Here is a 21,377-nt window from a genome sequence, read left to right as displayed (position 1 = left end):
CCCCAGAGCTGTGAGCCCAAACAAACCTGCTCCCGAGTCAACCAGCCTGAGACGGCATGCCGTTAGCAACAGAAAGGGACACCAGGCCCATCCTGGTCCCCTGGTGGGGGACCAGAAGGAAAGTTGGAGGGATGGGCTAGGGGGTGCAAGCCCTGGCCCCGGGGGCCTGTCCTGGCCTTCTCTTTCCTGGGCAGACAGCCCCTGAGGGAGGCAGGCAGTGGGCTCCTCAGCCCCCATGGGAAGGGGCCATCTGGCTACATCACACAACATGCGGGGAATTTTCAGAGGCCGCTTCAGAGGCTGCTTCAGAGGCCGCCTCTCCCCTCCGGGGCAGCTCCCGGGACGCTACCATGAGCACCCTCGCTCTCAGTGTGGAATGAGCCAGTCACGCCCTCCTGTCAGGGAAGCTCCCTCTGGGGCCTGTGCCTGTGCTCCCAGGGGGACTGCTGCTGCCAAGAGGCAGGGCTGGTGCCCCCTGTCACTTTGGACGGTACCAGAGGTGCAGGCGGGAGGACGGGCACCCTGGTGGGGCTGACGAACCCTCGAGGGTTGGGGTCCAGGAACCATACTGAGAGCTTGCTTTTGCTGTTTAATTAAACCCAAAACCCAACCCAGACTTGTGATCTGATCGTTTCTGTGGTCTAAGGAGCAGGAGTGTGGTTGTCACGGACAACCTGGGGCTGGGGGGCCACAGGCGGAGGCCGGGCCCAGAAGACTAGGGGGCAGAGCCAGGGGCCGAGGCCTTGGAGGAGCATGCCGACGGCGGGGTGCCAGTCACACGATGGCTTGGTTTGGCAGCCCGTAGAGGACCAGGCCCAGGGTGGTGGAGAGCGGCTCCACGCTGGGGAGCTGCGGCTGCAGGGGCACAGCCTTGTCCTGCGAAGCCTCATCTGCGAAGCACGGGAAGAGCCCTGAGCACCCAGGGCCCAGGCAGCGTGTGCACCACACCAGGCCAGGGCTCCCAGCAAGTCAGATCCAGCTCTGGCCACCAGTAGGCTCCACTGTGGTGTGGGCACTGTTCCACTCTGATCCTCTAGAGGCTGCCTCCAGAGGCTGCAGACCCAGAGGGGACAGTGGCAGGATGATGCAGCTCTCCGCCCTGCTACACCCTGCTCTACGTGGGCATGGCCACCAGCCAGGGCTCTCCTTCCCCTTCCACGTGGGCACAGCGTGTCTCTAGCTACCTGATTACGAGGTAATGGCGGAGCCTGCTTGCCAGCAAGGAGCCTGCTGCTGTGTCTCAGTGTACGGAAGGGGGCCATGCGATGTCCTCACTCACTCACTGCTTCACCCACTCACGGCTTCACCCACTCACTCCTGCACCCACTCACTGCTTCACCCACTCACTGCTTCACCCACTCACTGCTTCATCCACTCACTGCTTCATCCACTCACTCCTGCACCCACTCACTGCTTCACCCACTCACTCCTGCACCCACTCACTGCTTCACCCACTCACTGCTTCATCCACTCACTGCTTCACCCACTCACTGCTTCACCCACTCACTCCTGCACCCACTCACTTCTGCACCCACTCACTGCTTCACCCACTCACTCCTTCACCTACTCACTCCTTCACCCACTCACTGCTTCACCCACTCACTCCTTCACCCGCTCACCCGCTCCCTTCTTCACCTACTCACTCACTCACTCCTTCATCCACTCACTCACTCACTCCTTCACCCGCTTACTCCCTCACCCACTCAGTGCTTCACCCACTCACTTCTTCATCCACTTACTGCTTCACCCACTCACTGCTTCATCTGCTCACTCCTTCACTCACTCACTCCTTCACCCGCTCACTCCTTCTCCCACTCACCCGCTCCCTACTTCACCTACTCACTCTCTCACTCTTTCATGCACTCACTCACTCACTCCTTCACCCGCTCACTCCTTCACCCGCTCACCCGATCCCTTCTTCACCTACTCACTCACTCACTCCTTCATCCACTCACTCACTCACTCCTTCACCCGCTTACTCCCTCACCCACTCAGTGCTTCACCCACTCACTTCTTCATCCACTTACTGCTTCACCCACTCCTTCACCCTCTCACTCCTTCTGTCAGTCACTCACTCACTCCTTCACCCATTCACCTGCTCCCTCATTCACTCACTCAGCCACTCACTCACTCACCCACTCACTCATTCACTCACTCACCCACTCACTCATTCACCCACTCACTCACTCACTCACCCACTTACTCACTTGACCAGCGTTCACATCATCTCACAGTAACTAGGCAGGGTGTTTGGTGCTCATGTGGGCTGCTATCCAGCTTGGAGTTGTCCTGGAGTAAGCTTTCCACGTCATGGTAAGTCATCTCTTCAGTATGATGCTAATTCTGTAACCTGTATGTTTTCTGATCTTCTAGGCTGAATTCACATGTGAGATCTTTCCTCACTGTTCTGGAGCTGGCATCAGGGTCTGGTGGGCCCCATCTCACATGCAGAACGGTCCCTTCCAGTGCCCCTCCTGAGACTGTGCCCACGATGCTGGGAGGTTTCCGGAACTCAGAGGTCCTAGGGAGGCCACAGGGGCTGATCCCTGTGACTCCAACAGGATTCGCCCCTCAGCCTGGAGCTTCGTCCTGGAGCTTTCTTGTCTTGGCTGGGGATGACTGGCCCTGCCTAGGGTGTCTTAAGGGCTGCCCAGTGCCTGGTCTTTTCCTGGGGGCTGTGGGGGGTCTCGGGAGCCCTCCTTTGTGGAGGGTGCGGCCTCAGCTCATGCTGCCTGCAACAGCAGCGTCCTGCAGGGCAGCTCTCTCTTCTGGCGTTTAGCTCCAGGCTCAGAAGCCCAGTTCCTCATCAGAGGCAGGGACACCTGTCCCTGCAGGGCTGTGAGGATGCTGCCTGCCCCTGGTGAGTGAGCAGGGTGACGGTGGCAGGGGAGTAGAATTGCAGGAGGGGAGGCAAGGAGGTGGACAGGTCTGCCTTACCTGGCTCCACCATCTCGTTGCCTTCCATCTTCTGAAGGAGCCGGATGGTCCTCCCAATTGGCTTGCCCAGTGCCAGCAGATCTAGGACAGAGACACGCCCTCAGATGGGCTGTGGATTCCTGGCAGGCTTCCAGGGCATCCTGAAGGGCTCTGGGTGGCCAGGTGCCCACTCACTCTCCCACAGAACGCTGGCCCGCAGCGCATTGTCCTGCAGCGATGTTGGCCACTGGTTGGACACGATGCTCTGGACCCCCACCAGGCTCAGTAGGATGGCAGTCTGGATGGGCTTCTCCAAGGACAGCTGCGAGGTGCTGTGGGGATCCAGCTCATGTGGGCTGAGCCAAGACCAGCCCAGACCACACCAGCTGCTGGTGTGCATGTTGGGAATCATTTCATCCACCAAGTTCAGTGCTGTTTAACAAAATGGCATTTCTCTATGTGGTCAAACCCTGGGTGGGACCTACAGCGGAAGCAGGCACTGTGGGTGAGGGCGGGAGTCGCACTCAGCCACCCTGCCTGCCCCAGAGGGGGAAACACTGGAGCCAGGCGTCCTTCCTGCGGCAGCCCCTCTGTCCTCCAGCCCACCGCAGCAGGCCCTGAAGCCTCGGTCAGGCCCCAGCCTCTGGAGCGGCCTCTTCCACCCCATCTCCAGGGCCTTGGCCAGCACAGTCAGGGAGCAGACCTGGGAACCTGGAGCTCCAGGGGGTGCAGGAATGTCCATCCTGCTGCCTGGACTTGCCGGTGGGCGTCTCCACCACTGGGCACACCTGCTTCCCCCTCCCCAGGTCCTGCTCATGGGCAGGGACACCAGGCACCTCTTGCTCTCCAAGACCTCTCTGTGCCGCCGCAGGCTCTCATAGGACCGTGTCAGGTGCAGCAGGACCATCATCTGGCACTCTGCAGGCACAACAGGGGCCAGCTCAGCCATGGCCTCGGCCTGTGCTGCCAGGGCACCCAGGGAGATGGCAGAAACACTGACCATCAGTCGGAGGCTTGGACTTCCTATCCAACCGGCCTTCTCTGAGCCCCACTGACTACATCTGGGCCAGACAACAAATGGGGAAGCCCACTGGGCTCTCCAGCAGCTCCCTGCCCAGCAGCAGGGTCAGCCTCCTGGTATGCCTGGGCACTTCTAGAGTTCCACACTGACGGGGGCATGGGCCTGCACTAGTGCAGAGAGGACCCAGCTCTTGCCTGGGGCTCTCCCATGGGGGTCCTGGCCAAGCAGGCCACAGGAGAGGGCCAGCTACAGGTGCTGTGGCCCTGTCTGCACCACTGAAGGGCTTTGAAGTCTGGGAACACGGAGGGTCTGGGAGGCCAGGCAGCCCCTAGTACATGAAGGATGATCTCTCACCCTGGCCAGGTGTGCCCACTGAAAAGGGCAGCTGGGCGTGGCTGCAGGACCCCCATGGATGCAAAGGGGCCGACTGCCCACTTGCCCCTGAGGCCTGGCTGAGCAGGGCTTCGGGGACTGGCCCACAGCAGAATGTCCGGCTATGCGGGGAGAGGCCACTCAGGGCAGCAGGTGCCCAGGGAGGCCGCCTCTGCCAGGCCTGAGTGCAGGGTTTCTGCTGCACCCTCACAGGGAATCAGGCCCTCTGAGAGGCCCTGCTGGGACAAGGAATCCTCATCTCCCGGTGCTGGCCCAGAGGGACAGGGGCTGGAAGGGTGGCCTTGGGCACCCTGTGGTGGGACGAGCACCAGGAGCCGGCTGTGCGGCCACACATGGGCCAGTGCGTCCTGGGAGGGCACGAGGGTCCCTGAAGGCCACCTGTGGGTGTGCCCAGCAGCTGTCCCCCACGGCTCTTCCAGGAGCAGGGCCTGCTGGCCTGCCGGGGGTTCGCAGCCTGCCCGCGGGTCCTGGAGGAGTCCAGCGGTGGGGAGGGTACTCACCCTGCAGGTTCATGGCTGCCAGTCTGTCCACTAATACGTGGGACAGGAAGCTCTCCATCCCGTAGAAGAAGAAGCCTTTGCAGCTGCCCAGCACCTGCTCCCACTCTGCCTGGCTGCAGGGGTGGGCGAGGAGGGCCGCTATGTGGCCAAGTGCCTGGGGAGGCCTGCCCAGGCGCGTCCTGGAGCAGGGTGTCCTCTGCCATCGGCATGCCACCACAGCTGCCGTGGGGCCCAGCTGGTTTTATTTTCCCGGTGTCTGCAGTGGCTTCTCCCACCTGGACTCCCTCACCTCAGCAGGCAGGGTGAGCTCTGAAAAGTGCTAGAAGGGGCTTCCTGAACAGGCAATCCCACAGAGGTCCTGGAGGAGAGGTGGGCCAGGGTTCCCACCTTCTCTGCCCCACCCACACCACCAACAGTCATGCATGGGGCCTGCGGCATGGGGCAGCCCCCCCTGGGGTCTGCTTGCTCCCTGCCTGCAGGTTGCTCCAGGAATGGGCCTTGGGGCTCAGACCTTGTGGGACCCTGAGGTCACCTAGGGACGCTGCTGGGCCCCATCCTGGGGTATGACCTGGGGCTCCAGGCCCATTTGTAAAGTGGGCACCCATGCTCCCAGCTCTGTGCCCAAGGCCTTTGCAGGACAGACCCGAGGGAGGAAGGGAGAGAAGGGCTATGTGGGGTGCAGCAGCGCCACGACCAGTGGGGACTGGCTGCAGGGAACCCCAATCCCAACCTTGGAGAGTTCTGACTTCCCAGATGGCCCAACCATCGCATAGTGTATGTGTCTTGGAATCTTTCCAAAATATCCCGAGTCACGGAGACAGGAGCCACCATCTCTGCAGGGAGAATTGGAGGGAGACAAAGCTCAGGCTTTGTCCCTGGGGCTGCAGGGCCGGGCCCAAGCCCTCTCACCTCCCTGCCTGGGGGTCAGATGGACGGTCAGCCCTGCCCTCCCTTGTGGAGAGACTGCTAACACCAGTCTAGCAAGAGAGAGGGGGAGAATTCGCGCGCACGCACGCGCACGGTCCAGAGAATCGCGATGTTCAGAGCAGCAAGAGGTCTCCAGAGGCCACCTGGGGTGTTTCCCAGGGGCTGGAGGCGGCGCCGGCGCCTGTGGAGCCCTCACCCATGGCGCCGATGCTCTGGACCTCATCGAAGGGGTCTACGACGACTGGGTCTCAGTCAAGGACAAGCAGGAGCACAGCTGGGGTCTCAGGGCCAGGAGCGCCCGTCAAAGGATACACCTGAAGCCGTCTGCGTCGATGGTGACGCAGTCCGGGGGGATGACGCGGAGCATGCCCTGCAACCACAGACACTAGGCAGGGACAGAGCGGGCGGGGCGAGGCCGCAGCAGAGGCAGCAGTGCCCCTGGACCCCGCCCAGCCCGCCTGCGCCCCAGCCTCGGCCTACCTTCATGCCCCTCTTTGCGGGGCTTTTCCTCTTGAAGTCTCTGCCTCTGCCTTCCTTTCTCATGCTGCCTTCTGTCGAGACAACGAGAGGAGGGCTGTGCCCCAGCACGCGGCAGGCAGCCCCCAAGCCGGTCACTGCCGACCGGTGCGGTGAATTTCATCTCAGCTGTGACACAAGCAGCGAGCACAACTGGTTTTAATTTCTGTGAAGCTGAAATAGCAACAATTTCTCAAAGGCAAGGCCTCACAGGGCTGGGAAAGGCCCTGGAGAAAGGACCAGTCTCCAAAGGCTTCCAGACCCGCCGGCCAGGCCTCTGCAGAGCACAGGAGACACTCACCAGGCTGCCCAGGGTGCCTGGCCCTTGCTGGGCACAGAGCCCGCTGCAGGAGACATACAGCCATGTCCTTTCCACGGCCCTTGTGACTGGCCGATTCTTTTGGAGGCTCTGTGTGGACGGCTGTGTGCCTCTATAGCCACTGTCTTCCCTTCTCTACCGCCAGGCCCTTGGATCCCTTGGTCTCCCTGGGCCTCCCAGACACAGTGGAGGTCTGGCCTGGGCTCTGGCCTGTCCTGACTTCTTAGGAGCTCCACCAAGGAGGGGGCTCAGCAGCCTCTACTGTGACCTGCCACTCTGCCTTTCTCATGCAGATCTTGTGATTTCTAACCCCAGGTAGATTCCTGGGAGTGCAGAAGCTGGGCCACGCAGCAGGCCACGTTGGACTAGGGGTAGAACCCAGGGTCTCTACACTGAGCTACATCCCCAGTCTTTTTATTTTTATTTTGAGACAGGGTCTCACTAAGTTGATGAGGCTGGCCTCCAACTTGGGATCCTCCTTCTTCAGCCTCCTGAGTCACCAGAATGACAAGTGTGTGCCATTGTCCCTGGCCTATGTTTAACTTTTTAAGAAACTTTTCTGTTCCACTGTTGTCCAGAGTGGTTGGACCTTTTGTATCTCCACCGGCAATGAGTGAAGGTTCCAGTCTCTCCTCATGCTGGCCAATTCTTCATTACTTGAAGATTTCAATTCATCTTATTTGTCTTCTGTTTAACCCACCAGAACAAAGGGCACATGCTTGCTGGGCACAGCGGGCTGCTCCTGAGCCTGCACCCTCTGTGCAGGGCTGGATCCAGCCAACCAAGACAGGCCCTCCAGCCCATGGCTTCCCGTTGCGGAAGGCAGGCCTGCTGGAGTGACAGGGAGAGGTTTTTGCAGTGGCTTACTTCCCTCAGTCCTCAGGCCCTGCCAGGGGGCCCTGACGACAAGGTCCCTTCTTGGTGCAGGCCCTGCTCCGCGAGGGTGCGTGCCCTGTTGGCCGTTGGCTGCCCTGGCAGCTGGTCCCATTTCCTGGCTACTCTGGCTGCGCGGGGCTCTCCTTGGATGCTCTGCCACCCACCCTCCTTGCAGGCAGCGGCTGTGGGCTGTGGGCCCTGCTCCTGCTGTCTGGGGGCACTTGGCATGGTTGGTCTTCTCAGCTCAGTGGAGTCTCACGGTGGCCTTTGTGCTTCTCCCCCAGGCGCAAGGACCTGAGTGCTGGGCGTGTTCGCTGTTCCCACCTCTCTGGCCCTCCGCGTGAACTCCTTGGGTGTCTGCTTTCATCTGCGTTAGGGGCTGCTTGAGGGCTTCGACTTCTCAGAGTCACCTTCAAGTTCATCCCGGCACTTTCACACGGTATGAGAACATTCCAGAACATTCCATTTTCTCCCTCTGAGCTCCGCTTCTGTTCTTGTCAGACATTGTACGTGTTTAAACCCCCACAGTCAGTATTATTTTCTGCTCTTTTGTTTTTAAGAGATCTTTTAAGTATGAAGAACTTAGACGTCTCTGTGTCCCATTTTCCTTCACTTCTGCTGCTGGGATCTTGCTCCTGCCCCTGGTGGTCTCCATGCACCGAGGCACTGCTCACTCTCAGCGGGCCTCCACGGGGCTTCTGCAGGTCTCTGCAGCCTCTCCTCCTGGTCTCCAGACCTGGTATCCTGGATGCCCAGCTCCCTCTCTTCCACCCAGGACCCCTGGGTTCTCCCTGGTCATCCTGGCCTTGCTTTGGCCTGAGACTCTCAGGCCTCCCTCTGTCATGGTCCATCTGGTCTGGTTGGAAGGGCAGATCTGGTCCTTGTTACGCGCCTTGCGTGGAAGCAAAGCCGTCTCCTTATCTGGGGTGTAACGCGTATGCCCAAGGGGCTTTTGTCCCAGGTACAGGTGGAGACCCTCACAGACCGGGAGGACCTGTGCAGCCAGCGCCAGCGTCGGCACCACTGCATCCTGACTCCCCACTGCCCCCCTCTCCAGGCCTGACCCTGTCCCCCTGGCTGCCCCTGCAGCGGCTGCCAGCCATGTAAGGCCTCATCACAAGGACGGTGAGCACTGCTTGTGGCGGCTGTGTGCAAAGCACTCCCTCCCTCAGGGCGGGCGCCTGTGAGCCCGGCGCAGGGAACTCTTGGACGGCCAATGCCTTGACCAGGTTGCCACGTGGACCGGCACTTTGTGGCCTGAGCGCGTCTCCGGTCTGGACAGCACTTGGGACTCTTCCTTCCCGCCCAACGCAGCGGTGCCTGGTGGCTCTCACCTGCCTCCTCCCGGTGGAGGCGATGGCACAGCATCTGGAGAGAGAAGTCCCGCGACACGGAGGAGGCCGCCCCCTCGTGAAGCACAGAAAGTCCTTCCAGGGGCAGCTCCAAGAGGTGCTTGTCGGCCACCAGGATCACGCTGCTGGGGGCCTCGGGCTGAGCTGCGGGTGGGGAAAGGACAGAGGCTCCTGGGAAGGGCAGCCCGGGCCAAGCTCCCGCCAAGTCCCAGCTTGCGGGCCTGGTGGGGCAGAGCCGAGCCTGGGGAAGGAGTCTGACCTCAGCCCGGCCTGCAGAGAGACAGGGCTGCGCAGGGCCAGGCCCCCGGGCGTCCCCGGTTCTGACAGCAAGCCCGTGCTCACAGCTTGGGCCTGGAGAGAGCACCATCATGGTGGGCACCAGGGAGCATGGCTCCCTGCCTCGGGTTCCCCCAAACGCTCCTTCAGAGGCTCCTTGGAGGAAGGGCAGCATCACGCTGGTGACCCGAGACTGCGTACCCACGGGCTCCCAAGGAAGCACCTGCTCTTCTTGAGCGGGACGCACTGAAACTGCACTGGATGAGTCCCACTTCCAAAAACTGCACTGGATGAGTCTCACTTCCGAAACCAAGATGGGTTTGCTTGCAACGGAGCAGGACCCCTCCTATCTCAGAGCTGGAACCCGAGTAGAAGCTCAGCTCATGGCAGTGGCCTCCAGAGCGGAGCTCTGAGGGCCAGCCAAGAGTGAGGGGCCTGCCAACCACTGCTGGCCACCCAGGCCTCCATCTGCAGGTCTGATGCCCTCGCAGTTGGCAGCGCTCAGGACACTGGGACTCAAAGCGTCTTTCTGGCAGTGTCAGTGGCCACCCCTGTTCTCTGCTCAGTGATTCCTTGTGGGAGAGAGAGAAGCAGACGAATGGACATCTGCAGGGTCAGGTCGTGAGCACAGCCTGATTTCCCCAGGCAGAGGAACAAGTGGGCCTGCATGAAATAGGGACAGGGCCCTGGAGCCAGCAGAGGCCACTCAGGGTGTGGCGAGGATGGGGACGGGCCTCTCCCACAGCGCTCTCCGGCGGGTGGACCACACCATCCTCACTAGGGGCGTCGGCGGGCCTGTTGCTCACGGGGGCCTCTGGCACCCTCACTCAAGCCACCGTGCCAAATGGACCTACTGGCTGCTCAAGCGTCCAGGGCAGGCTCTTGGGCTGGTAGTGCCCCTCCCAGTACGCTGTGCACAGAGCCTTCGGGGGCTGTCCACTCACCCTGGGCACCCAGGGCCCTGGGGACCTCAAACTGGGGCCAGCAGAAGCTGTGTGGGGTTCCTGGCTCACCTCGACCTTCCCTGACAGGAGGGCGAGTCCCAGCCTGCCTTCCCTTCCCTGCACCATGACCCACAGGCCTGCCCTTCTCCCCTGACCCCAGCTCCACGCACCTTGCAAGATAGACATTCTCCGTTCCTTCTCTTTGCCCTTTGACTTCCCTGGGTCAGCCATAACCACAGGAATCTGGGTTCTGAAAGTCAAAGCTACGTATTCAGCTTTAAAAACCAGATGAAACCACAGAGGGAATGAAAGAATCGCCCGCTACCAGTGAGCAGAATCGTCCTGCTCACTCCGGGGGCAGGACTTCCTGGGCGGGCGGGGCTGGCTTCCCACAGTGCGAGCAGAGCTAGGCCCCGGAGAGCTCTGTTCTCCTGGCAGTGTGCCCGTCCCCCCAGGCCCCCGACTTCCTCCCAAATTAAATCCGAGGGGCCAGATTGCTCTCCCTGCCATACCCAGGTTGGGGCTCCCAGCGGGGCAAGGCCTCCCACCACATGCCAGGGGCTGCCCTGAAGGTGGACTGGCACGGTGCCCCTCTGCAGAGGCAGCAAGCTCCACAGGGCCTCTGCCTCCGACCTGATCTCTGGAGAGCAAGATCCCAGGAGAGTGGCTCTCCATCTGGGCTACGCCCTCCACAAGCCTGTCTGTGGGACTCCAGCAAGTTCCGGGGTTGGCGCTGGCTTCCAGGTGGTCTCTGCTGGACCTCATATTCCTGCCCCCAGAGCCTCTCCTGGGCCTTCCAGGAGGATGCACCGGGTGCCCTGCTGGCACGCCCTGCCCAGGGGAGGCCTGCGCCTGCCTCGCCCCACCCTGCTCCTGGCCGTGTGCCACCTGGGGAAGCAGCCAAGAGTGCTCAGCCGCTGAAGGCCACGCGGGCACCTGGACTCTGGGAGGCCGAGCAGGGGGAAGAGCGGCTTCAGGTACTGCTCCATGGGTTCCAGGAGGCTGCTGATGCTCCGCGGGCTGGGGCCTCGCTCCTCAGCGGGCGGGCTGGCGGGCTCCTACCTCGACCCAAATCACAGCCTGCCATTAGGAGTTGCCTCAGGGCCCAACCCCCCCCCCGTCAGATCAGGGGGAGACCCACGGGAGGGGCCAGCTCCTGCCCCTCTGTACACAGCACAGTGGACATGGGGCCCAGATCAGGTACATGGGTGGACCCTGCCCTGTCAACACCCTCACCTCTCCCAGGTCCCCAGCACCCCACTCTGAATCCACCATGACACCCTGCTCCCCTCTAGTCTCTGTTGGTACCAAGGAGGGTCCCACCTGAGAGGACAGGCCCAGGTGAGGTGACACTGTGTTCTCCAGAGTAGGGACTCCTCCCTCAGGGGTCAGACTTGGTCACAGGATTCAAGAAAGAGCCCTCAACCCAACCTGGGTAGAGCTTGACCCCTGCTAACTGGGTTCTGGCCCAGTGCCTGCCCGTCCCACCTTGGGGCCCTGAGTCTCCCACCTGGGACCTCAGTCACCTGGGTTCTGGCCCAGTGCCTGCCCGTCCCACCTTGGGGCCCTGGCTCTCCGACCTGGGCCTCACCATGCCTGGGTTCTGGGTGGTGTCCTCACTGTACACCTGGTCCTGGATCTGCTCCTGGTACTGCTCGGCACTGGCCAACAGGTCTGAGAGGGCAGCTGGACTCACAGTCACTCGAATGACCTTGCAGTGGCCTGTGGAGACACAGACACACCCACAGTCCCCATCCTGGGCTGAGCAGAGTCCCTGGGAGTGCAAGGAGGCAGGTTTGTAAAAGGACTTGGGAAGGGTTCCCGGCCAGCCCCAGCCCAGGCTGCTGTCCCCAGAGGTAGCTGCAGGATGGGCTGGCTTTCCTCCTAGTGGTGGCTGCAGAAGGGGCAAGGCTGGGGTGCTCAGGGGAGAGGGGACAACAGGTGGTGGGTGACTTTGGGTGCTGCAGGGAGAGCAGAGCCGGTGGAAATACCTGGGCCCCTCCTCCTTGCACGTCCTGGTCTCCATAGGCCTCTCCCACTGGGCACCAGTGGCAGGTACCTCTGGAATTCGAAGGTCTGCAGCCCGCAGTACCGGGCTGGCCCCTGCCCACAGTCCCGGGAAGCACTCTTTCAATGCACACTCACCGCCCACTTCCTGCACCTTCCCCTTGGCTGTGGGCTGGGACTTGGGTCTCTCGTAGGCAGCGCCATACAGCCGGGTTCTGGGGGAGACACAGGGGCACAGGTGAGTCCCCAGAGGAGATGGGGTCAAGTATCATGGGTCCTGGGGAACCTGATGGGGACAATTCTGCAACCACACACCCCGCCAGGTGTGCTCCCCAGGTGTGAGTGGCAGGCAGAGGCTGGATCTAGGGCTGGCGTCAGAGGGGTGCAGCGGTGCCTGGGTGCCTGTCAATCTGTCGCACTGACCCTCCTGCCACTGGGGGGCTCTGTCCAGACCAGCAGGCTGCCCAGCTGCCCAGCTCTCTGCTCCACTTCCTCAGTGACCTCAGATCCTCACATCTAGGCCCACTCAGAAAGACCCCTCAGAGAAGGGTGCCCATGTCCCTCTACTGCACGTGGGCAGCCCTGGCTGGGTCCACACCTCCCCCGTGGGTGTGTCCACAGGAACAAGGCCTCACCTGTCTTGTGAATGGTGCAGAAAGAGGACTCGGAAGGTGGGCGGAAGCTCATGCAGGAAGTTGAAGTGCTGCTCCGTGACACTGAGGTTCTGCCAGGCCTGTGTGACAGACGGGAAGCAATGGACGTGCTGAGGGCCTGGGGCCGGTTTCCGTGACTTTTCCACGAGAATTGACCGCAGCAGTGGGGGGTCCTGCAGCGCTGGTCCAGGAGTCCTCCCAGGAGTGGCCCCTGCTGGGAACGACTCATGACCACCAGGAAAAGCCACTGGCAAGTCAAAAATGTCCTGTTCTGTCCATTTGTCGCTGTGAGAAACTGGATCTGCGCAAACATCCAAACAACACACACGGAGTACTCACCAGAACCTGCCAGCCTCAAGCTCCCTGTCCTCCGTCCTGCCTCCCGCACCACACACAAGCGCGTGCACATGCAGACGCACAGACTCACCAGACTCGCGTGTGTGGACACACAGTTGTCCCTGATGCCCTGGAGGAGGCCTTCCCTTGCCCAGCCCTTAGGGAGGCTCTGTGGGGCCCTGGGCTGTGGTCAGGGGTGGCTTCTGCCATTGTGCCCTGAGGGTCCTGAGTGACAGAGACTCTGTGCATACCATGGGCTTCTCCTCGCAGTGACAGATGCGTAGCCCTGGCAGGTAGGGGCCTGGGCAGCCCATGTCCAGTGTGAGCAGCCCTCCCTAGTCCAGCTGTGAATGCTTGCAGCTTCAGGCCCAAACTCTCCAAGGTATGCCACAGAAAGCCCACCTGAAGACATGGTGGCTCTTTCCCCAAGGGCCACGTCCATGGCGGGCGAACAGACAGTCTGGCTGGCCTCACTGGCCGGCCTTCCCCAGGGGTTTGTGAGCAGACTTCTGATGGCCCAGGCTGGCTTCTCTGCGCACCTCTGGCCCCTTTGCCCATCGGTTCAGGTTCAGCTTTCCTCGGGGGTCAGTCCTCTTTGCCGCCCGTCTGCGAGTGCCCTGGGTCTGGGCGCTGTCCGGTTCTGACGCCCCGAGTGCCACCGTGAGGAGCAGTGCAGTGTGTGTTCTCAGGAGCTCGCAAAGCACTTCTGTTGGGCCCAGAACCAGCAGAACTGCTGGGAGCTGCCTGTCAAGGACACTCCGCTGCTGTGGACCTGCCCGTCCTCCAGTGGGATTATGGTGCCACCCTCAGCTCCATCCTGACCTAGGGCCACCACCACAGGCCAGCCTCCCGTTTTTTACTTAGCTTTATTCTGGTGGGTGTCTGCTGCTCTCTGATATGGTTTTAAATTTTGCATTTCCTTGAAGACTAAAGAACTCAAACACATTGAAGATGTAAATGGGCCTGCGAGTACATTCTTGCCCTTCTACGGAGTGTTTGTCTAGTTCAGAAGGGATGCACGCCCTTCACCAGGCAGGGTGGGACCTACAGTAGTGTTGCCATGACTTCCGTGTCCACTCCATGGCCCTGTGGAGCTTCACTTCCCCTTCTGCATTAGTGCTCCATCTCTCCCACCAGGGAAGGAGCGCCGCCCTCCCCGAGGTAGGACCTGGCAGCTGTGGCCGCCCCACAGGGGAGCCCATGAGGGCAAGAGTGGCGACTCGTGGCTCAGCTGTTGGGTATTGGTGACACATGGCCAGTCGGGTCATCCTTGCTGACTAAGCTCAGGGGAACAGAGATAGGACAGCAGATGAAGGAAAACATGATGTCCTTTGCCCACACAGAGGAAGGGCAGCTTAATACTTTGAGCCTCCAGCCCCTGCACATGGGACTTCTCTCCATTGACTCCATTTGTCCTCCCCGTGAACATGGGACTTCTCTCCATTGACTCCATTTGTCCTCCCCGTGAACATGGGACCTCTCTCCATTGACTCCATTTGTCCTCACCCGTGAACATGGGACCTCTCTCCATTGACTCCATTTGTCCTCACCCGTGAACATGAGACCTCTCTCCATTGACTCCATTTGTCCTCACCTGTGAACATGGGACCTCTCTCCATTGACTCCATTTGTCCTCCCCATGAAGATGGGACCTCTCTCCATTGACTCCATTTATCCTCACCCATGAACATGGGACCTCTCTCCATTGACTCCATTTGTCCTCACCCGTGAACATGGGACCTCTCTCCATTGACTCCATTTGTCCTCACCCGTGAACATGGGACCTCTCTCCATTGACTCCATTTGTCCTCACCCGTGAACATGGGACCTCTCTCCATTGACTCCATTTGTCCTCACCCGTGAACATGGGACCTCTCTCCATTGACTCCATTTGTCCTCACCTGTGAACATGGGACCTCTCTCCATTTGCCAGTGCTTCTTTCATTTCTCCTGATGGGGTTTGTGGTTTCATTGTCTAGATTCTGAGTATATTCTTACATTGTTCCCTAGGTATTCACTTTTTGTTTTTGTTTTTGATGTTACTAAGAATGGTACCATTTACACAATTTCCATTTTATACTTGTCTGTAACTGGCATATAAAATACAAGGAATGTTGGCAGACTAATACCTTGTAATGTCTAACAGAGTTGCTTGCTTTCCATGCTAATTCTGATAATCTATAGCTTCTTTATGGTATTCTAGGCTCACAATCATATTGACCATGGGCTCTATTTTTTCCTCTTCTGTCAGAATATTTCCTATTTTCATCTCACTTTGGAGCATTATTTTTTTAGGAGCTGTTCCATGTTGCTCAGTTTCCACGTGTGTTGGGGTGAGGTGGTGCACATCCCTTTGTCAGCTTTCTGGTGCCTGCAGGATCTTGGTGCCTTGTCTTCATGTTGCTGATATTGGAAATGCACATTTTCTGTTCTTTTCCTTTAATGGGTCTGCGTTTACCAGTCTTACTGTCCTCCTTTTGGGAGCCAGTTCTGCAGCTGTTGGTTTCCTCTGCTCCACAGGCATGCATTGCTTCTGCCTCAGCTCACCTGTTCCCTTCCTGCTCTGTTGACCTGGCTACTGGCTGGTCAGCTTCTTGGAACCAAGCCTAGGGCATCTTTCCTCCTCTGTTTTGGCCAAGTCTCAGAAGCCTGGTGGGAGCGTTTAGTTCTCTGGGTCTGTTTAAGTGTGTTCAAACTCCACTGTGATTTCTTGCTGACGCTTAGGTCATTCTGAGTGTGCTGTCTGATTTCAAGGCGCTCTTGCTGTTCACAGACCTCATCTGTTACTGATTTCTAGTCTGATGGGTGCTGGGACCCCAGTCCCCTGGGATTTGCTGAGGCTGTGTGACCCAGCGCTGGTGGGTTTGGTGGACATTCTGCTCACTTGGGCATCAGTAGGCAGCACGCTCTGGCGGTCACCAGACCAAGGCCACTCGGGCCCCTGCACAGGCTCTGGCTTTCCATCTACCTGACCCCCAGCGACTGAAACAGTGTGAAGTATTCCACTAGGACTGTGGGTTTGCCTATGACTCCTTTTATTTCTGCCCATGTTTGGTGTATTTCAGAACCACAGCACTTGCAACACCAAGTTGGGTTGGTCCCTGGGCCAGTAACGCACAATCCAACATCTGTTAGCTTTCATCTGATTAGTGTTTTCAGGATTTATGTGTTTTACTCCCAACATTTCTGTGTCCTTATATGTAAAATGCCTATTTTAAGCAATGTACAGATACATTTTCTTTCTCTCTTTTTTCTTTTCTTAAAATCAGGACTGAACCCAGGATTCTCTACCACTGAGTTGGATCCCGAGCCCTTTTTTATTGTGAGACAGGATCTAGCTGAGTTACCCAGGCTGGCCTGAGCTTGCAACCCTCCTGGCTCGGCCTCCCCGGGCGCTGGATGACAGGCGGTGCCTGGCTTTGTTTCTGTCTTATCCAATCTATTCTGCCTCTGACTTGGAGTGTCTATTCAATTTATACTGTAACTACCCATATATCAGGTTCGTTTCTGCTACTGAGCTCTTCCCCGTCTCCGGGGGCACCTCTCACACTTCTCTTTCTTACCTTCTTCTGGACTGATGAAGCACTCTTGTTCTCTTGTACTGACCTGGCCACACTGGTGCCACCCTGCGGGCACAGCAGCTGTCTGTGCTGGCACTTGCAGGGTGGTGGCCAGCGTCGTAGACTCTCTGCTCTTCTTGGCTATGCATCTCCCACTTTAGCCACAGTACTTCACCCTTACCTGGTCTCCATTCTTTCTCGCCTGTTTCTGGTTCTGACTGGGGTACATTCCCTCTGCCTGAGCCTCCTTTCAGCTTTTCTTGTTATGAAGTGTCAAATTACCTTTTTTTAAATCTAAAAAAATACCCTTATTTGCCTTGATTTTGAGCCTTCATATTCAAGGTCAGCAACTCTTCTTGGACATTTGTGTGCTGGACTCTCTGGCTGCCTGAAGACTGTCTCTGTGTACTTGGCTCTCACATGCCCAGGAAGATTTTCTGGTGTCATCCTGTGGGGGGTTGGTTTGGGTCCTGGAGACCGTGCTCCTCAGCACCAGAGGCTCTTGACTGCCGACCCGTGCACCTGTCCACTCTCACGAGGACGCAGAGTGAGCACATACTTGGCCTTCTGAAAGTCCCGTCTCTCACCACCTCTGTCCCCTTGGGCTCCTCTCCTTTTGGGCAATTTCCCATCTGTAGTCCAGCTTCAGGTCCAAGCTGAGACTGGCACAATTTCCCTAAAACCTGGACATCTGACTTGATTTGTGGTGGCCTCTGTAGATGCTCATGGGGCCACTGTATCCTGGAGACTGCTTGTACCTGTGGTCTCTACTGAGTTTCCTGGGTCACTGCCTTCCGTAAGTTGTTGGGTGAACTCCAGGAAGCCCAGAACACCACTGGGTGCCCCAGCTGGTGTCTCATGGCCCTATGGGTCCCACAGCCTAGGTCTCCACCCTGGTGGCTGCATCAAGGTCCACACCTGGCCCACACTCTTTACTGAGTCCATCCCAGTCACTGAGGGACTGAGTGACTGACTGAGGAGGGACAGTCTGCTCCCTTTCTGGCTGCCATTCCAGTTTAGCTAGCTCTTGCTGTTGCCACCACTAGGACCATGCTCTGGCTTTGTGGAGGTGGTGGCCATTGGCCTTGGACCCGACTCCCACGGCTCTGCCCAGGCTGTGCTCAGAGGAGGAGGTTAGCGCACAGGTGGCAGCCCCGTGCTCAGCCCCGCATTCCACACTGGGTGCAGAAAACGTCCGCACCTTCCTCAGGAGGTAGCACCACCTAGTCCCCAGCCACAGGGCCCAACTGGCAGCAGCAGCGGTTGGGGACACCGCCTGCCTGGTGTGTCCCTTGGTGTCTGTGCACTTGTTCTCATTCCCACGTGGTGTGTGTCCCCGTAGCTCTTCCTCCAGGTCTAGCCTCCAGGTTGGACACTTTCCCTGCCTTCAGGACTGGGCCAGCCTCAGACCTCCAGCCTCTGTTCCTCTGTCCTCCCTCCTGAGACCAACAGAGACTGACTTTCCATTTTGGGGTTAAAGCACTGGCTCTTGGAAGGAAGACTGGCCCCCACTGGTGACCCCTGGAGACGTAATCACAGTGGGGACAGGGGTGGGAATGTCCCTGACCTCGCTGGGGTGGGGAGGCACAGTGCCCAGCTCCTACAGTGCACAGGAGGCAGCCCTGACCCCATCAGCGGAGAAAGATCCAGCGCCAAGTGTCCTAAGAAGCCCTGAGGGAGGACCTAGGAAGCGGTCAGTAGGAAGAGGAGAGGAGGAGCCTGGGACTCCCCTCTGGCTTCCAGGATGGGTGGAAGTTCACCTTTTCCCTTTCAGCGCACTGATTCACCTGCCAGTGCGAGTGAAAGAAAGGCAGCTGCCACCCCCTCTGCTGATGCCCTCGGGCAGGCCGCCCCCTCTGCTGGTGCCCTCGGGCAGGCCACCCCCTCTGCTGGTGCCCCTCGGGCAGGCCGCCCCGTCTGCTGGTGCCCCTCGGGCAGGCCACCGCAGGCGTCAGAGGAAGTGCGGCGCCCTCAGACCCCGGGCGGAGCAGCCTCAGGAAGGTCCTCCCAGGCCCAACTCTTGTAGCCACCTGCAGAGTGAGGGGCCACCGTCCCACAAGCACAGAAGGCAACAAGGCTCAGAAAGGAGAGCAGCCTCCCAGAGCCGCACAGCCGGAAGGGTGAGCAGGACCTGGACAGGAGCCTGAGTGACCTAAAGCTGCTCTCTCTGCACTGGGGCAGATGGGAGTGGAGGTCAGCAGGGCCTGCAGGTGGTCACCTTGGAGATGGCGGCCAGCCTCTGCGCCACGCTGGTGAACAGGCTGGTGGAAGTCTTGTCTTGCAGCTTCAGCTGGTGCTGGAGCTGCAGCAGAGCCGCCAGCTGTGAGCTGCTGGTGTCAGCCGTGGCTGTGGACAGGACGCTCCGCATCACCTCAGAGGCCGTGCAGCTCTGCAACAGACCAGGAAGGTGCCCGGGTGCTGTGGTGGTCCCGGGGAGGGAGGGCTGGTGGGGCTGTGTGGCCACGCCCCTGGACAGCCCCCTCTCCTGGCCACACTTGCTCCCTGCGCTGGGCCTGCATGAGTACTGGCCTCACTGCTAGTCCCTGTGCTCGCCCACTGTGGGGACTAGGTGAGCTCAGGAACCAGTGAGGTCAGGAACCTGGACCAGCAGGACTGGGGCTCACAGGCATGGCCCTGCCTCCTTCCAGCGCTGTGGCCAAGCCATGGCCCACAGCTCTCCTCTCTAGTGAGCCCATTCCCACAGTCATGGCCCAGTGGGTGGCCCTGGTGCTTGGGCCTCCCTCCTCACCCTGAGCTCAGGCACACAGGGCAGAGCCATACCTGAGACAGAGCCAGGAACTGGCAGGTGGCCAAAGGGTCCAGGGTGCCAATGCATTCCACCATCTCCAGGCTGGCAGAGGCCGCAACGCCCAGGAGGCCCCTGTCCAGGGCCACCTGCAGGCATTGCAGCAGCACCTCGGAGGTCTGGGCCAGGTACCGCTGGGCTAGCACCATCCTTCTCTGCAGGTGGGAAGGAGTTCAGGCTCAGCGGCTGAGCGGGCAGAGGCCACCGGGGGGCAACAGCAACAAGTACCTTCAGCTCCTCGCCCTTGGGGCCGTCCCCGGCCGGGGCGTGGGGGGCCAGCAGGTCCTTGGCGGAGGCCTTGGCACTCTTGTTCTCTGCTTCTTGCTCTAGAGACCGGAGCCTGCTCAGCTTGGCGCCCACCTAACAGCACACAGTGCGAGTCAGAGGGCACCGTGGATTCTGCTCGGTCCACCTGCATGGGCCCCAGGGGCGCTACAGGCCACGATCTGGCAGGGGGTTTAGTGGACTCGGAGCCTGAGCTGATTGCCAGTTGACAGCGGGGCGGGGGCGGGGGCGGGGCTCGAAGGAAGCGGCAGGCACCCTGGTCTTGGGACAGCGCATCCTGGGGTCACTTCTGACAGTGATCGAGAGCCCGTTGGCACTGCAGCACCAAGCTGGAGCCGGCACCCACTGGGCCATTGAGCTGGGCGCTCAATCTGGCCAGAAAACAAGCAGAAGGAAGGAAAGGGAAGGGCAGGTGGACGGACAGCAGTCAGAACTGGGCTGAGGGGGGCCCTGGTTGTGTGGGGTCCCCAGGCCACAGTCCTAGAGGAAAGCTTCAGTGTCTCAGTCACTGGGGGTCAGGTCCATGGAAAGCCAGGGCCTGTGCAGGGGCCCAGGTGGCCTTGGTCTGGTGACCGCCAGAGCGTGCTGCCTACTGATGCCCAAGTGAGCAGAATGTCCACCAAACCCACCAGCGCTGGGTCACACAGCCTCAGCAAATCCCAGGGGACTGGGGTCCCAGCACCCATCAGACTAGAAATCAGTAACAGATGAGGTCTGTGAACAGCAAGAGCGCCTTGAAATCAGACAGCACACTCAGAATGACCTAAGCGTCAGCAAGAAATCACAGTGGAGTTTGAACACACTTAAACAGACCCAGAGAACTAAACGCTCCCACCAGGCTTCTGAGACTTGGCCAAAAGAGAAGGAAAGATGCCCCTGGAACAAGAGAAGAGAGCCGGAAGACAGACCTAGGCTTGGTTCCAAGAAGCTGACCAGCCAGTAGCCAGGTCTAAGGAGAAAGGAACAGGTGAGCTGAGGCAGAGGCCAGCGAGGTCAGGCTGGGGTGGAGAGGAGCCCTTCAGGGAGGCCTCGTGGCCCCGTGTGGGCCGATGCACCTCCGGAAGCGGCCTCTCCTGGCCAGGGTGGCCAGCACCCTCTCACCATGAGACTCGCACTCGGGTCCACACACAGGGGGTCCAGAGCCACTGGCAGATGCTCACAGACACTGGTGGTGTGGAGGCCCCAGCTCAGTCGGCTTGGCCTAGGGCCACCCAGGCCTCTGGGCCTCCTGCCGGGAACTGCTCTTGTGCACAGTGTGGTGGATGCAGCTGCGTCTCTGGGTGGGGGAGGTGTGCTAAAGGTGCGGGCGCTGGGAGGCCCTGCTGTCCCTGGGCCGTTGCCTTCCTGAGGGAGCCGCCACCCCGCTCCCCAGTCTGCCCAGTCCCCTGGGTGGTCACTCGGGCTTGCAGAGGCTCTCTGCTGAGGGTCCTGAGTGTGCAGGCCGATGCCACCAAAGTGCCAGCCCTGTGTAGCGGTGCTGCCTGGGCCATGGGGAAGGGCGGCCCTGGTGGCGTGAAGTCCTCACACACCCTCGGAGGTGCCAGGGTGCACTGGCACGGCAGGTGCTGAGCTTTGGTTTGGCTCCCAGGGTGGTGTGTGTGGTTGGAGGGCCAGGGGCGCTGGGCAGTGGCCTATGCTGCTGCGGTTAGGAGGCCGGGGGGCCAGGAGGCCGGTGGCTTTCTGAAGCTCC

General features: G+C 59.9%; 1 protein-coding gene across 11 annotated transcripts in view; it reads right to left on the bottom strand.

The window, feature by feature from the left end:
• Positions 1 to 324: 324 nt before the first annotated feature.
• CFAP46 (cilia and flagella associated protein 46) overlaps positions 325 to 21,377 on the bottom strand; it is a 101,802-nt gene continuing 80,749 nt past the window's right edge. For 8 of the 11 annotated variants that reach the window (XM_079138709.1, XM_079138711.1, XM_079138714.1 and 5 more), the window contains 15 exons: positions 19,631 to 19,762; positions 19,378 to 19,557; positions 18,815 to 18,985; positions 12,683 to 12,780; positions 12,186 to 12,262; positions 11,632 to 11,762; positions 10,977 to 11,098; positions 10,211 to 10,290; positions 8,803 to 8,964; positions 6,238 to 6,308; positions 6,070 to 6,127; positions 5,954 to 5,998; positions 5,561 to 5,663; positions 4,831 to 4,943; positions 3,161 to 3,834 (listed from right to left, as the gene is read on the bottom strand). In XM_079138709.1, the coding sequence (XP_078994835.1) occupies positions 3,398 to 3,834; positions 4,831 to 4,943; positions 5,561 to 5,663; positions 5,954 to 5,998; positions 6,070 to 6,127; positions 6,238 to 6,308; positions 8,803 to 8,964; positions 10,211 to 10,290; positions 10,977 to 11,098; positions 11,632 to 11,762; positions 12,186 to 12,262; positions 12,683 to 12,780; positions 18,815 to 18,985; positions 19,378 to 19,557; positions 19,631 to 19,762 (1,980 nt within the window). In that variant the 3' untranslated portion in view covers positions 3,161 to 3,397. Of the gene's footprint in view, positions 891 to 2,937; positions 3,019 to 3,111; positions 3,835 to 4,830; positions 4,944 to 5,560; positions 5,664 to 5,953; positions 5,999 to 6,069; positions 6,128 to 6,237; positions 6,309 to 8,802; positions 8,965 to 10,210; positions 10,291 to 10,976; positions 11,099 to 11,631; positions 11,763 to 12,099; positions 12,263 to 12,682; positions 12,781 to 18,814; positions 18,986 to 19,377; positions 19,558 to 19,630; positions 19,763 to 21,377 lie in introns of those variants that run through there. The other 3 variants (XM_079138713.1, XM_079138715.1, XR_013763632.1) reach the window with 3 other exon arrangements.

Source organism: Sciurus vulgaris (genome assembly GCF_902686455.1).
Source record: "Sciurus vulgaris genome assembly, chromosome: 4".
In the NCBI taxonomy this organism is placed as follows: Eukaryota; Metazoa; Chordata; class Mammalia; order Rodentia; family Sciuridae; genus Sciurus; species Sciurus vulgaris.
This window is presented reverse-complemented; position numbering and strand designations above follow the sequence as displayed.